A 20,112-nucleotide genomic window follows, 5' to 3' on the forward strand; every position below is an offset into this window, starting at 1 on the left:
ATAAAGTTTTCATTTGAATTTATAATCAACCGCCAACAGGCATATACTAGAGATTCTAGTATTCTTCCCATTTTTTTCTAACTCATTAACCAATTAACATACTAATTATATCTACTATTAAAAGAATCTACAATGAATTATAGACCTAATTATCTACATATTATGCATTCAATTAAAAGTTTGAATCAATATTGTTACGAGTTAATTCCATGCGGAATTATTGTACTTACTGGATTTGATAATTGAAAAGCCAAAGCTAGATATTAGGCAACCTTGGTTAAAATCAAAATAAATAAATAAAGATAAGAAAGAGCTAGCTTTGGCCGGCAGTACAGTGTAGAAAATGAAAAAAAAAAAAGAAAATGTACAACTAGATTCGGGAGAGCAGCACGTAACAATTAACAACGGCAACCGAACTTAAAATTTGGCGCATCAATTGCCTGGGAATTGATTTTCGATCTCATTCCGATTCTTCAATTTTCAGATCTCGCGCTCTCACCTTCCTTTTTTCAATTCATTAATGGCTTCCCTTTATTACTTTCTTCTCTTGGTGGTGCTTATAGCTTCAGCTCCATTCCATTTCTGTTTTGCAGAGAGGTAAAAGAAAAAAAAAAACTTCCCGTTCTCCAATAATTTATTCTGCCCTAAAATCTCACAATTTTGAGCAATTTCTTATTACATCGTTGCAGCATCCGCAAGGAATTAAGGGATAAGGAGGTCAAACATGAAACAATAATACAATTGGGAAGTTCAGTTCAAACCAACAGAATTAGCCTACTGCAAGTTGTCCAGCTCTCTTGGCGACCAAGGTCAGGTACTTCACTAACTTGTTATTAGTAATCTATCATCAACGATGCTCTTAAACTTCATTCTCAGTATGATTCTTACAGAAGGTAGAATTTACTTATTTGGATTATCTTATCAAGCTTATTAAATTTATCTTTTCGACCAAAGAGTTAAACTTTTGAATTGTAGATCATCCTTTGAAGTGCAGAGTGTTAAACTTCTGACACCATAATATTTTCTTTTATTTTTTGCATTAGGGTGTTCTTGTATAAAGGTTTTCTGACGGACGAAGAATGTGATCGTCTTATTTCTTTGGTATGCATCCTTTTCTTAACTTCAATTTTTTCTTTTTTTTTTTTGTCGGGAATTATTTAAAGCATTTTTTTTGTGCTTAGGCACATGGTGCGAAAGAGATATCAAAAGGAAAGGGTGATGGTTCAAGGAATAATATTCAGCTTGCAAGCTCAGAATCTCGTTCACACATTTATGTAAGTGTCCATATAGGTTCTATTTTTGCATTAGGGTGCTGTGCTCTTGCTGCTACATAGTGACATACATTTTGTCCCTTTTCTTTTTTGTTCCTCTTTGAAATTGAGTTTGATGGACCGATCATTTGGTGTTGCTTTTCTATCATTTTAATTTACAGTCGTTCTTGGATTTGGAAATTTTCTTTTCGGAATCCGAGCTTAAATGTTGGAAATAATTTCTTTGAACATGCACTTGCCAAATGATTGGTATACCAAGGCTTCTTCCATAATCATTATATTTGAAGACTTCATTTTGTTATTTCTTCTCATAGCTTTTGCGTTTGGTGGACTCAATGCTGAGGATTTGCTCTGGTGGACTGCATTTGTATTCTATGTGAAGACACAAGTAACTTTTGCCACTCTCAATACTAACTTTGTTCTCTTTAGGATGATCTACTTGCAAGAATCGAGGAAAGAATTTCAGCCTGGACTTTCATTCCCAAGGGTATCTTTACTCACCTTGGCTCTTGTATTGCAAAAAGATTGTTGTTTCTTTTTGTGAACCACCTTTACAATTGAATATTTCAGATCATTGTCTGACTTCTACTACATTTCAGAGAATAGCAAGCCTCTACAGGTCATGCATTATGGGATTGAAGAGGCCAGAGAGCATTTTGATTATTTTGATAACAAGACACTGATTTCGAATGTGTCTTTGATGGCAACTCTAGTTTTATATCTCTCAAATGTTACTCGGGGTGGTGAAATTCTCTTCCCCAAGTCAGAGGTCAGTTAGAAACCATCAATGAGGTATGTCACCGTTAAGCTTTTAGATCATGCTTACTTATTATCTCTCTTCGTACAATGACAGCTGAAAGACAAGGTTTGGTCTGATTGTACGAAGGATAGCAGCATTCTAAGACCGGTTAAAGGAAATGCTGTTCTGATTTTCAACGCACACCTCAATGCATCTGCCGACAGCAGGAGCACCCATGGCCGATGTCCTGTCCTTGAGGGGGAAATGTGGTGTGCGACCAAACAATTCCTTGTAAGAGCTACTAATGAGGAAAAATCCTTGCCTGATTCAGACGGCAGCGACTGCACTGATGAGGACGATAACTGTCCTAAGTGGGCTGCTCTTGGAGAATGTCAAAGGAATCCAATTTTCATGACGGGTTCTCCTGATTACTATGGCACATGTAGAAAGAGCTGTAATGCATGTTAAAGAGCAGACTTGCATTTATTTTGTTGACAAGTTCAGAGCAAAATGATTTTGCTTTTTTCTCGAAACAGTACATTGATCTATTGTTGATAGCTGAGAAATTTTGAGACAGTTAAAAGAAGATTGCATTTAAATTTTAATCTATTTTCAGTCCATGTTACTCTCTTTCTGATGATAATGCTATTGCAAAGTAGTTCATTTCCATACAATAAGAAGAGTTCTAATGCAAAGACTGAGGCATATTGCCAATCAGAAAAATCACAGGGAATACAGAAATAAATAATGGAAACAAAGTAACAGAGTTGGGTGGCACTGAGAACCCAAGATCACCTTCCTCATTATGAAAAAGCTTAGAGCTTTGTCGAAGTATCCATAGAAGGAGTGGGTTTCTTGAGGGAACAAGAAGACTTGAAGGCCTCAATCTGAGACTGACATTTAACGTAGTCACCTTTGTTCTCCTCCAAACATTTCTTCAAAGCCTCCACATCACATGGTGACAAAACCTTTTTCGCGCTGCTACTCTCTCCCTTCTCATCCATCTTTCAAGACCCAGAAAAGAGAACGACAAAAATTAATGGAGGCCTCGGATATTTCTGTGGTTTGCTGGCGAATGTGGTGCTTTTACAAGTTGACGATTGATGATGCTTTCGACCTTTTATTTTGAGGCGGGGCGTGATTTGACTCATGACTGTAGTAACTAGTAACCTATAAAGGTGGGCCGGACGGAATCTTGGTTGCGTAGCCTGGGCTCGCTAAAAAGGTTTTATTTCCTTGAGCCGACTAAGGCCCAACTTTTCATCCAATAGTAATACCCCTAAAGTTCTCATCTTATTTTTCTCCATCGACTAATATTCGCACTAACACATCAACGTCCCTTTATCTATCTATCTATCTATATATATATATTAGACAAAAGATACAAAAATACCCTTAAATCTATTAGAAAAGTTCAATTAAGTTCTTATCATTTTTTTAGCTCAATTAAACCCATTAACTTTTATAAAAAGTCTAATTAAGTTTCCATCCTATTTTTTGACTCAATTAAACTTATTAACTTTTATAAAATGTCTAATTAATCCATAATGCTAATAGCGTCCAAAATATTATTAAATGTAAGAGTTTGAGAGCGCGAATAATAACCGCTCTAAATATTTTAAAATCATGTCTTTATCACGTGAGGAAAAGAAAATCACTTTTTCTTTTGCACAATTAGTATATACAAATCCTAATTTACAAAAAAGAGCAGTGATTTCTTTCCTCACCTGAAATGGTAGCAACATTTTCGTCTTCTTCATCATGCTCATTTATAAGGAGATGGTGAGTACAAGTAGTCGACATCTCACTATCTCCAATATATTTTTACAATAAAACCATAAAGATGCACAATTCATGGAGGGAGACTAATCCTGCAATGAAGTTTTACTGTTGTAGGATTTATGATGTAAGTTCAATAAAAAATAATAAGTGGCTTTCTCTCTCTCACATGATATAAGCGTAACTTTAAAATATTTAGAATGGTTATTATTCGCGTTCTTAAAATAATGGAACCCTTACACTTAACGACATTTTAGATGCTGTTAGCACTAAGGGTTAATTGGACCTTTTATAAAAGTTAATGGATTTAATTGGCTAAAGAAATGATGGAAACTTAATTAGACATTTCATAAAAGTTAAAGGGTTTAATTGAGCAAAAAAAAAGATGAGCACTTAAATGAATTTTTCTAATAAGTTCAATGGCATTTTTATACTTTTTACCTATATATTAATTTTTGAGACCTAAATTTTTTTTGACATGTATACTTAATTTTTGACATATAAGATTTTTTTGACACGTGTACTATTTTTGATATATAAAATTTAAGGTTATATGTAATCTTTATAATTTTTCTTATTAATTTATTGATTAATTAATTATATTTCTAATTAAATACAAACTTTAATTCTAAGAAATATGACATTAATTATATTTAAATATTATATTAATTAATTAATAATTTTTAATTAGATAATCATACTAATTTAATCATAAAAATAACATTTTAATTATATTTTAAATATTAATATTAATTAATACATTAGTTTTCTAATTAGATAATAATTTTAATTATATTTTTTAAAATTTTTTATATTATATTTAATAATAAATTGATTTTTTTAATTATATAATAAATTTTTAATTTTAAAAAATAGTAATATCAGTTATATAGATAGTATTAATTTACATAATAATAAAATTAATTAATAATTATTTTTAAAATAATTTTTCTATTATTACTAATAAAAATATTAAAATTTTAAAAAAAGTTAAAAAGAACATTTAAATATATTTAGTGTTGTAGAATAATTTAGAATATTATAAAATATGGAGTAAGTAATAGAAAATAGAGTATAATTAATTAAAGATAATTCTAGAGATTAGAATATTCTAGAATAATAGAGTATAATTAATTAGAGATAATTCTAGAGATTATAATATTCTAGAATAAAAACTTTTCCAACTGTATATATATACTTTCATGATCAATAGACAAAACAACAATTTCAGATTTATTTTCTACTTTTACATGGTATCAGAGCCTATTCTGATTATTTGATCCTCCTTTGCTTCAGATTGCCCAAGTGAGCAATCATTTGTTAAAAATAATTTTCTGCCCTAGTGAGCAGCATTGTGAGATTCTTGTGGTGTTTCTTTTTTTGTTGTCTGTGTTTTTGGTATTTGGACACTGCAATTATCCATTTTGTTCTCTGCTGCCTACTGTTGTAATCATGAGTGGTACCAAATCAGTTTTTGTCACTACTGATATCATTCCGGCAATGACGAAAATTACGGATCAAAAATTAAATTGGTCCAATTTTCGTGGATGAAGCAAGACTGTACGTGTGTATTTACGAAGCATCAACAAGGCTTATCACCTGACAGATAATCCTCCGAAATACCAAGGAAGCTTGGTTAACAGATGATGCCCGCATATTCTTACAGCTGAGGAACTCAATTGACGGTGAAATACTTTCTCTCATTGATTACTGTGAGTATGTTAAAGAATTAATGATTATCTGGATTTTATGAATTCGGGTAAAGGCAATATCTCTCGTATTTATGAGTGCCGGAGCTTTCATCGTACTGAACAACAAGATCAATCTCTTACTGCTTATTTTATGAACTTTAAGCGTACTTATGAGAAGCTTAATATTTTATTGCCCTTTAGTCCTGACGTGACAGTCCAACAGGCTCAACGAGAACAAATAGCTGTAATGAGTTTTCTTGCTGGTCTTCGTCCTGAATTTGAGTCGGTAAAATCTCAAATTCTTTCCAGTCCCCAAATTTCAACGTTGCAGGAGACTTTTAGTAGGGTTGTCCATAATGAATCAACCCCATTAGTTGCTTCATCTCAGCCGACTAATGCCCTCATCAGTTGAAATACTGATTCTGGGCGATTCAGCAGGAATATTAATAAAGGGGGAAGTTCAAGTAATCGAGTTCTAGAACAATGGGGAGTTGTCTACTACTATTGTCATGAGCCCGGACACATAAAACAAACTTGCAATAAATTGCAAAATAGGCTTCAAAGGAATCCGTTTGCGCATATTGCAGCTACTACAACTCTTTCTCCTCAACCAACTGATAAAACAATCATGGTTTCTGCAGGTGAATATGATAAATTCTCTCAATATCAAGAGACATTAAGGTCTCCCTCGCAGCCTATCACTGCTATTGCCGACTCAGGTAATCCAAGTCAATGTCTTCTTTCCTCTTCATCAAAATGGGTCATTGATTCTGGTGCTATAGATCATATGACAGGTAACCCCAATCTATTTTCCTCTTTTCAACCACATTCCTCTTCTAGCACTGTTAGTTTAGCAGATGGATCACCCTCACGTGTTATTGGCTCATGCACTATTAATGCAACTTCATCCCTTTCTTTATCATCCGTCTTACATCTTCCACAATTTTTCTTCAACTTAATCTCTGTTAGCAAACTTACTCGAGCATTAAATTGTTGTATCTCATTTTTTCTGACTATTGTCTTTTTCAGAATCTTATGATGAAGAAGACTATTGGTAGAGGACATGAGTTAGGAGGACTATACATATTGGATACTTAGGTGCCTAAACCCATTGCATGTTCCAGTGCCCTCAGTCTGTTCGATATTCACTGTCGATTGGGTCATCCATCACTTCCGCTACTTAAATAATTATATCCTCAGTTTTCTAGTATATCTACTTTAAATTGTGAGTCTTGTCAGTTTGTCAAACATCATCATGTGTTTTCAGGTCCAAGAGTCAATAAATGGGCTAGTAGTCCTTTTGAGTTAGTTCATTCTGACATTTGGGGTCCTTGTTCTGTAGTGTCTAAAATTAGATTTCGTTATTTTGTCACTTTTGTAGATGATTATTCTCGTGTTACTTGGCTTTATTTAATGAAAAATCGTTCTGAGTTATTTTCACATTTTTCTAATTTTTGCGCTGAAATTAAAACACAATTTAATCTTTCTGTGCTTAACTTAAGAAGTGACAATGCAAAAGAATACTTATCCCACTCTTTTCAAACTTACATGACTTAAAATGGTATTCTTCATCAAACTTCTTGTGTTGATACACCTTCTCAGAATGGTGTAGCTGAAAGGAAAAATAACCACCTCCTTGAAACAACTAGAGCTCTTCTATTTCAGATGCAAGTTCCTAAATCATTATGGGTTGATGCGGTTTCAACCACTTATTTCTTAATCAATCGTATGCCATCTTCTGTCTTTCATGGTAAGCCTCCTTATAGTATTCGGTTTCCTAATAAAACTTTATTTCCTATCAAACCACGAATCTTTGGGTGTACATGTTTTGTCAGAGATGTCCATCCTCATGTTACAAAATTAGATCCTAAGTCTCTTAAGTGTTTCGTTCTTGATTATTCTCGTCTTCAGAAGGGATATCGTTGTTATTGTCCTGATCTTAATCAATACTTGGTATCTACTAATGTTACTTTTTTTGAAAGCACTCGGTTTTTCTCTGTATCTCCTTCTTTAGAACAAGCTGAGGATGATCATTGGTTGATTTATACGACTACCGGCATAGTAGCTGCGGACTCCAATCCACCACAAATTCAGCAACCACCTATTCACCATGTCTATTCCAGAAGGCCGGTTTCCAGCGATTCATGTCCTATATCTATGGCTTCTTCATCATCAGATCCTTCTCCCGACTTGGACCTTCCTATTGCCATTCGGAAAGGTAAGCGTCAGTGCACTTACCCCATTTCTTCCTTTGTATCTTATGATCATTTGTCACATTCTTCCTATTCTTTTATTGCCTCTATCGATTCCATCTCTATTCCCAAAACAGTGCATGAAGCTTTATCTCACTCTGGTTGGCGCCACGCCATGATAGAATAGATGAATGCATTAGATGCAAATGGTACTTGGCAATTGGTTCATTTACCTGCAGGCAAAAAGGCGATCGGATGTAAATGAGTATTTACCATCAAAGTTAACCCAGATGGGTCAGTGGCTCGCCTCAAAGCCTGCTTAGTAGCAAAAGGTTCTGCTCAGACTTATGCAGTGGATTATTCTGATACTTTCTCTCCTGTTGCTAAAATGGCATCTGTTCGGATTTTCATCTCTCTGGCTGCTACACATGACTAGCCATTACATCAACTGGACATCAAAAATGCCTTTCTTCATGGTGATCTTAAGGAAGAAGTTTACATGGAGCAACCACCTGGATTTGTTGCTCAGGGGGAGTCTGGGAAAGTATGTCGTCTTCATAAATCATTATATGGGTTGAAACAAAGCCCACGAGCTTGGTTTGGAAAATTCAGTGAAGCTGTTGAGATATTTGGGATGAGAAAATGCAAATCTGATCACTTAGTTTTCTATAAACACTCGGAATTGGGCATCATTTTGATATTGTAATCACTGGGAGTGATTCTACAGGCATTTCATCACTTAAGTCCTTCCTTTATTCCCAGTTTCACACGAAGGATATGGGAAATCTGAAATATTTTTTAGGTGTTGAGGTAATGAGAAGCAAGAAAGGTATTTTTCTGTCCCAACGAAAATATATCATTGATTTACTGCAAGAAACGGGAAAACTGAGGGCAAAACCGTGCAATGCATCAATGCATCCTAATATGAAATTCATAGAAGATGGTGAATTATTTGAGCATCCTGAGAGATATAGACGGCTAGTTGAGAAGTTGAATTACCTTACAATAACTCGACCTGATATTGCCTATTCAGTTAGTGTTGTTAGTCAATTTATGGTAGCTCCAACAATTCATCATTTGGCAGCCTTAGAAGTTATCTAAAAGGAGTTCCAGGACGAGGAATTCTCTATCAAAATCATGGGCACACTCAAATCGAATGCTTCTCGGATGCAGATTGGGCAGGTTCTAAAATGGACAGATGATCCACTACAGGCTATTGTGTTTTTCTTGGAGGGAATCTAGTCTCATGAAAAAGCAAGAAGCAAAATGTTGTATCCCGATCAAGCGCGGAGTCAGAATATAGAGCTATGGCAAAAGCAACATATGAAATTATATGGATATACCAACTTCTGATGGAAATTGGTATAAAAATGTCTTTGTCGGCAAGACTTTGGTGTGATAATAAAGCTGCACTTCACATTGCTGCTAATTCAGTGTTTCATGAACGAACAAAACACATCGAGATTGATTGTCACTTTGTTAGTGAAAAACTACAACAGGGTCTAATCACTACTAGTTATGTGAAGACAGGAGAACAAATAGGGGATATATTTACGAAAGCTTTGAATGGAGTTAGAGTGGACTACTTTTGTAACAAGCTGGGCATGATTGATATCTATGCTCCAGCTTGAGGGGGAGTGTTGTAGAATAATCTAGAATATTATAGAATATGGAGTAATTAATAGAAAATAAAGTATAATTAATTAGAGATAATTCTAGAGATTAGAATATTCTAGAATAAAAACTTCTCTAATTGTATATATATACTTCCATGTTCAATAGACAAAACAACAATTTTCAGATTTATTTTTTACTTTTACAGTTAGTTTGCTATTATTTTTCTAAAATATTATAAATTAATATCAAATAATAGAAATTCATTAAATTGTATTTATCAACTTAATTTTATAATGAAAATAATAATAACACTCATGTAATACAATTAGTTTATATTAAATATATTAATTTCAGTATCTACCATATAACAATTTATGGTAAAAGAAAGTTGTAGAATACTCAGATTACATGTCCCTCACTCAGCTACTTGTTATTTGTATATTGCCCAAGTACTGATAGAGCACCACTGTACTATTAGCTTAATTGTTGAAAATCCAATAAATTATCAATGGATTTGCTGAGGGGAATTGTTAGTTACATGCTGCGCATTATATTAGCTGCGCAGCAGTTAATCAGGTATAGGATCTTGCTTCGAAATAATTAAAAATATTAAAGAAAAAAGGTGGAAGACAAATGGGAGGAAGAAATAGTGAATTCTTCTTAATTATATGAAGCTTAAGAAAATATGTCACAAACTGTAATGAAGCAACGCTTGCATTTCTGGCAGCATCGGTCTCACACTCTGAACTCTTTCATTTGCAATATTTGCTGAATTCTGTTTCAGAGTTCGCCATGGCCAACATATATGCCTCACTTTACGGCGGCTACGTTCTTTGCTTTCTGCTTCTTCCAGTTGTTTCCTTAGTTCTTCGATCCGTTCTTGGAGTCCTGCAGCCCTGGTGTCAGCTAGTTGCAGTGACTTCTCTGATGCTGCCTGAGCAGCCATTGCAGCACTTGCAAGGTCTTCTTTCAGTTTTAACTTGCCATTTGATATCTCTAAAGCAGCCTTTGTTCTGTCCAGTTCTTGCTTCATGATGAAAACCTAATCAAACAGCAACGTGTTTGGCATTGGAGTTAAACAAATTTACTGTATATCTAGAGAAGTTAAACAAAGAAATACAAGTTACCACTTTATCACGTTCTTCAATCTCATGTTTCCCAGCTTCTACTTCCAATTCACAGGCTTCCCTCCATCTAGCAACTTCTGCCTCAGTTTCCTTTATTTCTGTTAGGAGTTCCTCTACCTTTGATGATAAAAGAGAAGACACGAGTCAGAAATGGGAAGAACATGATTTTACCTTTTTCTTTCTTTTTCTTTTCTTTTTTTTTTTGCAAGAAAAGAGCACATTAGGTCTCGATGGGATAGAAGGTTACGTTTTGAGCTAACACAGCCTCTCTCTCTTCCAACTCTTTTATGTACAGTGTGTTTTCTGCAACTTGTTGAGTTTGTTTCTCTGTAAGACTCTGCAGTCGCTCAGCATCTGACCTGGCGACACAACAACTCATAATCACAAGCTCTTCCTGGCAATTGATTAGACCTTTTATTTTTGACATGCTATCTCACATCAACATTACAATGCAGTTAAATTTTCACTGTAAGAATGCAGGCATTTGAGTTGATTCATTGATAAATACCTAGATTCTTCCAGAGATCTTCTCAGTTGAGTGATTTCAAGTCGTAAATTCTTCATTATTCTCTCTACAGTTGAGGCCTAGTAAGGACCACAGCAGATATTAGACCAACAAAAGACCATATGCAAGAAGAATGTTCTCCAAATAATTGTTCATAGATGGCACAAAGACCGCGTTATCCACAGAAGTTTTTTTTTAATCTTTCTTCATGCCAAAAACTTTACTAAAACTTAAAAGCCTTTTGCGAATTCACTAGACATTACAAATTAGTTTCCACACAACATGCAGCAAAAATGCATGAAGCTGCATCTTTTCTATCCAATCTGAATCATTAGAGTATCTACTTATACATCAAATAAGGAGATCAATGACTAAAAACTAGTGCCACTTTTGTAGGTGTCCAAAATTTTGATTTTGCTGTTGTGCTCTAGTGCAGTGAGAAAGTTGTAAAAGATGCAGTGTCTGTTTTTTTAAAAAAACTATAAAGAAGCATAAATAGAATTGAGGTGTCTTTGCAGCATAATGTGCAAAAATTTCTCATGGGAAACAACTAAAAACAAATTAGCCTATGTTGAATTGCTTCTCTTCCAAGGTCTTGTGTTTTTAAATGAAACGTTGGTATTGTAGACCATTTATGAACCACAATAACGCACATTTCAATGTTCATAAATAATCACTTCCACAATTTGATTTTAGCACAAGTATTTAAAGCATTCAGATTCCAGTTGAATTCAAAAATTCTCATCTGTGCAAAATGGGCAAAAGAAAAAAAATACAAGCATAATCAATTAAAGCTAGACTTTTTGAGAAGGTAAAATCAAACATACCAGACTGACAACCTCCTCTTCACACTCACTACCATCTGATTTAACACTGGCAGTAGTGCTAGCAGCAGGAGTGGTAGTAATGATAGCTCCTGAACTACTATCCGGCGATTGCTCAGTACTCCCACTTCCCATCATGAAGCCAAACCCTACTCTTTGCAATCCCCTCTCAGCAATCTGCAACAAAGCCACTCTCTTTTGCTCAGTGTTCCCTTTCAACTTATTCAAACTCTTCTCCACTGCCTCTTTCTCCAATAAAGCAACCCTTAACAAACTATTAATATCACGGTTCTCCTCTGTCAAACTCACAACACTATTCTCCAATTCCCTCTTCTCGTTTTTCTTTTTCTCTTTAAACTCATTCACTTTTGATTTTGCCTCATTAGCTAGCCTTGTAATTGGAGATAATTCTTCCCAAATTGCCTTCAATTCATTGTCTAATGCTTGCAATTCAACAGCATTATCCTCATCGTTAGTCACTCTCTCGATCACTTTCTCATCATCTAAACACTCTATTATTTCCACCAAAAAACCCTTCACTGGTCTGATAGAACCCAAAGTTTTTAACAAAAACCCATTTTTCCTTTCCGCTTCCTTTATATAAAATTCTAAACTTTCAATTCTATCCTTGGCAAAGTTTACTTCTTTTTCAAGTTCCTGATTTCTCAACAATTCCTCTTCTAACCTTTTCGTAAACCCATCTTCACTTTCCTTAAGAGATACCTCAAATTCATGAATTTGGTCTTGAAGAAAGTCTGTTTGGCTTGAAACTTCATGGACCACTATTTTGAGATCGGCGGCTTTGTTGATTGCGTCGTCTCTTTGCTGCTTTGCAAGAAGGAGATCTTCCTCAATCGCGGAGTTTTTCGAACGAAGAGAATCATACGACTGGTGGAGAGAGTTAAGCTGAGCGAGGAGATCATCGTTATTCTTGGAATTGGCTGGGCGATGATCATCGTGGCCGTTGATTTGCTGTTGTGTTGTGGTGGCTTCCATTATCCATAGAGAATGGGATGATTAAGGATTATCGTGATAGAGAACGAAGAGAGGAAGAGCCAAAAGATTTGAAACCTAACAGTCAAAAGGAAGTGCATGGGAAGAAGGTCGGGTAGCGAATAGAGGTTTTTTATTTGCGTGCTCGAGTTTTGGCGGGCACTTTGCTCGCCGCTCCACGCATCTCGTTATTGGTTAGATAAACGCGGGAATTTGGACTACCTTTAGGAGTCTCAGGCCCAATGTATATGGTCTATAGGGAGAAAATCTCAAGTATCATTAGTAAAAAAATTAAATGAAAATATATAATGACATAAAATTAAATTGAAGTCTGGACGTATTATTACTCATATTAAGATGCTAATGATTGAATACAAAAAATAAGATGCTAATGAAAAGAGGGTTAATTAATTGATAAAAGTGTATCATAGTATATGATCGTTTGTGGTCGACGGCAAAGGGTAATTTCAGTTCACATATAACAGAATGATACGTGAAAAATTAACTGAAGGTTGACTTTTGGAATTTCTTTATTTTTCCTCTTAAGAAGAATTCCCCGGCCTGCAAGCTGTAGTTTGGAGAATCTTCTCCGTGTAAGAAGAGTTGTAACAAGTGTTGAATTAGGGACATATAAAAATCAGAGCCATTTTGACATTTTCACTTTACCTGGTAAAAATTATATTCTCTTCCCTTGTCCTTTATCTTTGGCTTCTCGATTAAGCACACCACAACATCTTACACTACACGCACATACTCGGATCAAATGGAATCAAAATTCTTTTCTCTTTTCTTAATTTTCCAAAAGTGGGCAAGCTATTCCTAGTAACCATCACCGCCACCAACTGCAAAAACCAATCCTTTTCTACGACTCAGTCACTCGGTCACTAATTAAACTCACCGATCACGACTTATTGCTTAATTACATTATTTTTCTTCTTTTTAATAAAATGGGGAGTATTGTTGATGAGATTGTGGAAGAAAGAGCTTACGATGTGGAGAATACTATATTTGTTGCGGTAGGGAAGAATGTCGCTAAAGGTACTACGGCGTTGCTTTGGACAGTGCAGAGCTTTGCTGGATTGAAGATATGCTTGCTCCATGTTCACCGGCCTCCCGATTCTGTTTCTTTGAGTGAGCTTCTGTTTTTAACTAGTCAGGCGTTTATTTTTATTTTTATTAATTTTGAATTCATCCGTGGTTGCCCGCTCTGAAAACTGTAAGAAAATTTAACTTTGCAAGAGAAAACCGTGTTTGTCGTTTGACCACCAGGAATTATTTAAATATTTATTCAACTTTTCTCTCTTAGTAATTGCTACTGATTATATTCAATTATACGCATCAATTTGAAATTAATCAATTAGATAAAAACATGCTTATGATCATATAGAATTGAATTCAGTTTATGTTTCTGGTTATTTCATACAGCTTCATTTTGTTCTACACAGCTGACAGAAGGTTATTCTTAGAGCGTGAAAGGAAAAAGATGCTCGATGTTCTAAGTCGATATTGTCTCATTCTTGACCAAAAAGGGGTATTCTTTCTTCTTGGTTCTTTGTTTTATAGTTCCAGTAACTAATTATGAATATATTGGCTTTGGGATTGAGTCTTTGAATTTCGGTTCTTATATACTAAACATTTACTTTAAATTATTAACTGAAGTTATGACGAGAAAAGAAAGAATTAGCTTTTGTGGTTTCTGAAGATAATGCTTAATTTAAACTCTCAGCATGATCAGACATTTCGATTACATGTGTTCATATACTTGTTTATTTGCCTAGGTACATGTGGACAAAGTATGGATCGAGATGGAAAATATTGAGAAGGGGATTGTAGAGATTATTGCTCAGTACAACATTAGATGGCTTGTAATGGGTGCAGCGGCAGATAAGTACTACTCAAAGTATGAATGTGTAATGTTGCATCATTGTTGAGACATTTGAATTGGTGCCTTTAAGGAGGTCTTTTCTTTCAGCATATTTGATATGAAACTCTCACAAGTCCATATTATTTCAAAATCTTGATTGAAGAGTTTATTACTATTGCAGGAAACTAGCAGGGTTGAAGTCCAAGAAAGCAAGATTTGTACGCCAACATGCACCTATTTCTTGTCATATTTGGTTTGCTTGCAAGGGTTGTCTCATTTATACTAGGTAGGTTATTAATTCTTTATTGTTTAATTTTCTTATAAGTGGAGGGAAAGACATTTAGCACTAAAGCACAATTCTCTTGAACCATTCCTTATTCCCTTCTTGAAGTTCATGGTATATAGAGTTTTCATTGCTGAAATTTTACTGTTGACTAGTTGTTCTATCAGCATGTTCTGTCCAATTAAGAATGAATAGGAGTGGAACTAACAGTCAATCTAATTACAATTACAGAATGCGAAATTTGCATTTAAAATTTTCATTAACTTTCACCATCTTACATTTGAGTAGCGTTCAGTTTGAGTTTATAAACTATTAACCAGCCTACAGTAGTACCTTCCAGCTAGAGTTTCTTGTTCTTTAAAGAAAAGCAAAAGTAGTTACATGCCTTCTGCAAAATGCCTGATAAGTTTATTTCAATTTGAGTTAACATAAAGTTTTGTTGGTCTAGAGCATCTTTCCTGCTGGATTTGTTCTAAGGCTTATTGGTGCATCTATCACTATCAATAAAGTTATTACTGCTGTTAATAAAAGGAACATATGGAAACAGGGAAGGTAGAAATGATAGATCTGAAGCAGAGTTTTCTCTTCCATTGCTACTGCTGAATTCAGATTTAGGCATGGAGCAACCAGCACTCTTGAAATTGGGATCTTTTACACAAATCCATAAGCCTCTAGGTAGGTAAACTAACTAAACTGGTGATTGCTTCTCTGACCAATATATGTTTTCTTAAAGGAGTGCTAGAGGTATAACTTTGTCACAGAGACGAACAGATGCTGAAGGCGAGGATGATGACTTGGAAGAAATATTGGAAAGCTTCAATTTTCAGTGCTCAGTGCACTCCAAACTATCAAGCAATACAGTGCTTAGCACATCCAAATTGATGCCCCTTCTGATCAATGAAGTAAGGAAAACTAGCTCTTCTTCTTTAGATCACAAGTTCCACATTGATCTTTAATTTTTCATCATTTTTTTATATTATGGTTTCAGTGAGTTATTATGGTTATATTTGTTGTAAGGAGAGAAAAAATAGAAACTCTTTGAACATTGTAGGTTTCTTGAAACTGTTGCACACTGAGGACTTGATTCATGTTATTCATTTATAGGATTGGATCATGAAATGGTCTGCAAGAGAGAATCCAGGACAGAAGTCCCATATTATTAAGAATATATTTTATGTCTTTTCTAGTCTTTGTAGATATCAGTATGGAGTACTTCAAGCCTTTCCAGTTTAGATATCAGTATGGAGTACTTCAATCTTTCCAGTTTAAAACATTTCATGAGGGTACATGGTCTATGGCTTTGCAGGAAGAAAAAAATCAAGGACAAACAACTGAAAAAACTTGCCTTCAACTGCAACAAGTGATTCTAGATGCTAAAGGCTCGCAGCAAAAAGCATTTGAAGAGGCAGCTAAGCGATGGAAAAAGGAAGATGATGCTATGGAAGCCAAATGCAAGGCAAATTTATTATATAAAAACTTCTGGCCTTTTCTTCTCTCATGAAAATAGGCAGTATTGGCTGTGGGGATCTTGAGTTATAACCTTAATAATTAAAATTTTAGTAGCTGACAAATAGTCCTGATTATGGCAGAAAACTTTTATTATTATAATATGCTTTTCTTTTCTGTAGAAATTAAATTTATGCACACCACAACCCTTTAGAGGTTCAAATCCCTAGCTCCCTCTTTAGATTACATAGAGAAATCTGTTTTTCCCCTTAAAGTTTATTAAACTCAACTATGTTCAACATGTTTAGTGAGGATACTTTAGAAGTTAGAACAACTAGAAAGCACCGAGGGGACAAGAGAAAAACCCACATCAACACACGGAACTTTAAAAATAGCCAAGACTGCTGGCAACTCAACAGAGCATATTGCTTGTGGTAGAGTGGGAATGCGCAAGAGATTCTGGTAGCCTACTCATCCTGTTGCGATTAAGATTTGGTTAGGATTAGGTGACATAGTAGACTTGTGTTCCTACCAACTCTAACCACCAAAAATAGGAAAAATGAGGTTCTCCTGCCTGTAGTTACTTTTCTTTTCCCTTTTCTTCATAATTAAAGATTCAACAATCTAGTTGAGTTTATTTTTCCCTTAACTGAAGTTCTAATCAGTCGGTTATCATCCCAGCAGCATTCCATCATTATAGATGTCAGTATAGTAAATAACATGATAAAAAATGGATATTGTATTCTGATGGGAAACAAGAAAAGGAAACTCTTTGTCGCATACACATGTATGTCACTAAATTAACTTCATTGTAACCTCTAACCTTGTGGACATTTTATCCTCTTACAGGTGAAGGCATTAGAAAACTTGTGTATTAAGGAGATCAGTCTAAGGAAAGAGATGGAGGAAGAATTGATTAGAAAAAAGCAAGAAGTAGAAAAGACAAAGAATCAAAGGGATGAATTTGTAAAAGAACTCCAGAAGGTCCAGGAGCACAAGTTTGTGCTTGAGGGCCAACTTACAGAGTCCAATTGTATGGTGAACGATTTGGAGGAGAAAATTATCTCAGCAGTAGAACTTTTGATAAGCTTCAAAGCACAACGAGATGCAGCGCGAAGGGAGTATGAAAATGCAAGAAGGGAAGCTAATAGGCAAAGAAAATTGGCAAAAGTGGAAGCTGTGAGCTTTTGCAGGTCTGACATCCTTGAATTCTCTTTTGTGGAGATTAATGAGGCAACTCAGGATTTTGATCCATCCTGGAAGATTGGGGAAGGAAAATATGGAAGTGTCTACAAAGGGATCCTTCGCCATGCATATGTTGCTATCAAAATGCTACCCTCTTACGGCTCTCAAAGCCAATTAGATTTTCGAAATGGGGTAATATTATCTGCTCATCACTGCAATGCTATCATTATTCACATACCAGCTAAATACTGGTGGATATCATTTATTATGTTGGGACAAAGGTTCAAGTTTGTGTTGATTGAGTTGGTCATGAGTATGAAATTAAGAGTATATACCATATGATCTAAAGAGGTCAACTTGGCCATGGAGGTCTTTTGCTCATTTAAAAGTTTAAAACAATTTTTGCTTGGGGTAGCCTGGTGTGGTTAAGGTGTTGCCTCCTGTATTCCAATGTAAACCTCTAGATTTGTCCTCTTAGGTTCCCTTTTCTACATAAATGGTTGTATCTGTTCATAATTTTTGGGATCAACCAATTTAATTTTATATTGGACCTGAATGAAGCCTGTTGACTGAAACTAAATAAATTTATTAAAGAAAAAAACTTAACCAGGGCTACCAGGTTAAGGCCTTGTGGGCCTTATGGTGCTCCTGCCAGACATTTTTTTTTCCTTTTGGTAATAAACTGTGGTATTTAGTGTTGAAGTAAGATTAAATTACAAGTTTTGGTTAACAGGGACTATTTTGCTCGTTGTATTTCAGGTGGAGGTCTTGGGTAGGGTGAGGCATCCACACCTGGTAACGTTAATTGGAACTTGCCCAGAATCTAGGTCACTTGTCTATGAGTACGTGAGAAATGGAAGCCTTGAAGATTGCCTTGCCTGCAAAAATAAGAGACTCCCACTTCCGTGGCAAACTCGGATACGTATTGCTACTGAGATATGCTCTGCTCTTATCTTCCTTCATTCTAACAAGCCTTGTATCATACATGGAAATCTGAAACTATCAAAGGTGCTCCTTGATTCCAACTCTGTCAGCAAACTCAGTGACTTTGGCATCTCTCTTTTGATCCCAAAGGGAGAGAAAATGGGAGACACTGTTCCAATGTCTGAAAAATCTAACCCCAATTTCACATCTGTGTATACTGATCCGGAATACTTGGAGAGAGGGACGCTTATTCCAGGGTCAGATGTTTACTCATTCGGAATTATACTGTTACAACTTCTGACTGCCAGACCAGTTTCAGGATTGGTGAAAGATGTGAAATGTGCATTGGAGAAAGAGAACTTGAAAGCATTATTAGATTTTTCTTCTGGGGACTGGCCGATTGAGCAAACCAAACTGCTAGCAAAATTGGCATTGGATTGCTGTGAGAATAACCGGTTAAATCGTCCAGACCTTGTTTCAGAAATCTGGAGTGTTCTTGAGCCAATGAGGGCCTCATGTGGTGATTCTCTGTCATGCTTAGGTTCGAAGGAGCTGCAGAGAATTCCTTCCCATTTTGTCTGTCCCATTTTTCAGGTAAATATGCTAGATCTATTTTATGTTAAAGTTCGCTCAGTTTTACTAGAGCATTCTCAGTTACTGTTCTATCCCTTTCTGGTTTTCCAATAAGCAGTTGCAAAATATGCTTTGACAGTAAAAAGAAGCACACTAACCAAGTGCTTTTGCATTCTGATGTTTACACTGACCTTCTGGATTTGTAGGAAGTCATGAAAGATCCGCAAATAGCCGCGGATGGTTTCACATATGATGCTGATGCTATTAGAGGATGGCTGAAAAGTGGGCACAACACTTCCCCAATGACAAATCTTAAACTTGAACACTGCAACCTGCTCCCTAATCATGCTCTTCATCAGGCAATTCAAGAGTGGCAGCAGCGTTGGTGAATATCACTTCACGTATATACAAGCTTTACATTTAACCACCGATAGATTTTTAACATATTATGATGTATGGAACAATATCATGCTGTTACGTGCAGAAGTAGAGACTTCAAAAGGAACTGGATGCACACACATGTTTCTTACAGTGTTTTTCTTTCTTATCCAACAAAAAGAATACATTTGATACAAAATCATGCCTTGCCTGGGAAAAAGCTGCAGGGAAGTTTCTCTCAAGAGAAATAAAACTGCCTCTAGATAGAAATTTTAACTGATATTATGACAATTGGTACAGTGAATGTGCAATTTCCATTAGGGTAATAGGTATACTGACATGTTCGTAATATCAGCACATATCTATATTATATTCACAATAAAATTTGTCATTCTTTCAAGAAATTGATACATCAGTGGCTTGGTATATTCAATATTCAATATTAAAGCCTCGCTTAAATATTAAATATTTACATAAGACTTGATAAGAAAAATCAGCACATTTTCTTTCTGACTGACTGCACAAAATTCTTGAGGCAGTATGACAATATTAATAGAAACTAGTGGTTTATTGTGTGCGTTGGAGGACGATAGTTATTGTTATTTTTATTACAAATTAAATTGATAGATATAATTTAATAAAAAATTTAATTTTTAATATTAATTTATGATATTTTAAAAATAATAATAAATTAACTATTTTTGAATATTTTTAATTTTTA

At 35.1% G+C, this 20,112-nt stretch overlaps 3 protein-coding genes across 8 annotated transcripts; 2 read left to right on the plus strand and 1 right to left on the minus strand.

Moving 5' to 3' along the window:
* The first annotated feature begins 149 nt into the window (after positions 1-149).
* On the plus strand, positions 150-2,619 carry LOC8281001 (probable prolyl 4-hydroxylase 12). The gene is made up of 7 exons (XM_002513641.4): positions 150-597; positions 690-809; positions 1,044-1,101; positions 1,182-1,274; positions 1,701-1,758; positions 1,871-2,040; positions 2,125-2,619. The coding sequence occupies exons 1-7, from the start codon at positions 521-523 to the stop codon at positions 2,476-2,478; spliced, it is 930 nt and encodes a 309-aa protein (XP_002513687.1). The 5' UTR covers positions 150-520; the 3' UTR covers positions 2,479-2,619.
* A 7,156-nt stretch (positions 2,620-9,775) lies between these two features.
* LOC8280999 (uncharacterized protein At3g49055) lies at positions 9,776-12,917 on the minus strand. Of its 2 annotated transcripts, none has more exons than XM_015715692.2 (5): positions 11,749-12,917; positions 10,925-11,001; positions 10,664-10,775; positions 10,420-10,533; positions 9,776-10,331 (listed from the first exon to the last, which is right to left on the minus strand). In XM_015715692.2, exons 1-5 carry the CDS (start codon positions 12,739-12,741, stop codon positions 9,978-9,980), a joined length of 1,650 nt encoding a protein of 549 aa, XP_015571178.1. In that variant the 5' UTR covers positions 12,742-12,917; the 3' UTR covers positions 9,776-9,977. The 2 variants fall into 2 exon arrangements, with proteins under 2 accessions (XP_015571178.1, XP_002513685.1); XM_002513639.3 differs by having other exon boundaries at positions 10,417-10,533; positions 11,749-12,915.
* A 421-nt stretch (positions 12,918-13,338) lies between these two features.
* On the plus strand, positions 13,339-19,590 carry LOC8280998 (U-box domain-containing protein 32). 5 transcript variants are annotated; one of them, XM_015715881.3, is made up of 10 exons: positions 13,344-13,869; positions 14,184-14,269; positions 14,517-14,638; positions 14,784-14,888; positions 15,433-15,560; positions 15,657-15,787; positions 16,192-16,341; positions 17,181-17,708; positions 18,276-19,034; positions 19,220-19,590. In XM_015715881.3, exons 1-10 carry the CDS (start codon positions 13,686-13,688, stop codon positions 19,400-19,402), a joined length of 2,376 nt encoding a protein of 791 aa, XP_015571367.2. In that variant the 5' UTR covers positions 13,344-13,685; the 3' UTR covers positions 19,403-19,590. The 5 variants fall into 5 exon arrangements, with proteins under 5 accessions (XP_015571368.2, XP_015571367.2, XP_048229205.1 ...); XM_015715882.3 differs by lacking the exon at positions 16,192-16,341 and having other exon boundaries at positions 13,339-13,869; XM_048373248.1 differs by lacking the exon at positions 13,344-13,869 and having other exon boundaries at positions 14,243-14,269; positions 14,517-14,696; positions 15,417-15,560.
* The last annotated feature ends 522 nt before the right edge of the window (positions 19,591-20,112 follow it).

The sequence above is a fragment of the Ricinus communis genome, chromosome 4 (assembly GCF_019578655.1).
Source record: "Ricinus communis isolate WT05 ecotype wild-type chromosome 4, ASM1957865v1, whole genome shotgun sequence".
Taxonomy (NCBI): Eukaryota; Viridiplantae; Streptophyta; class Magnoliopsida; order Malpighiales; family Euphorbiaceae; genus Ricinus; species Ricinus communis.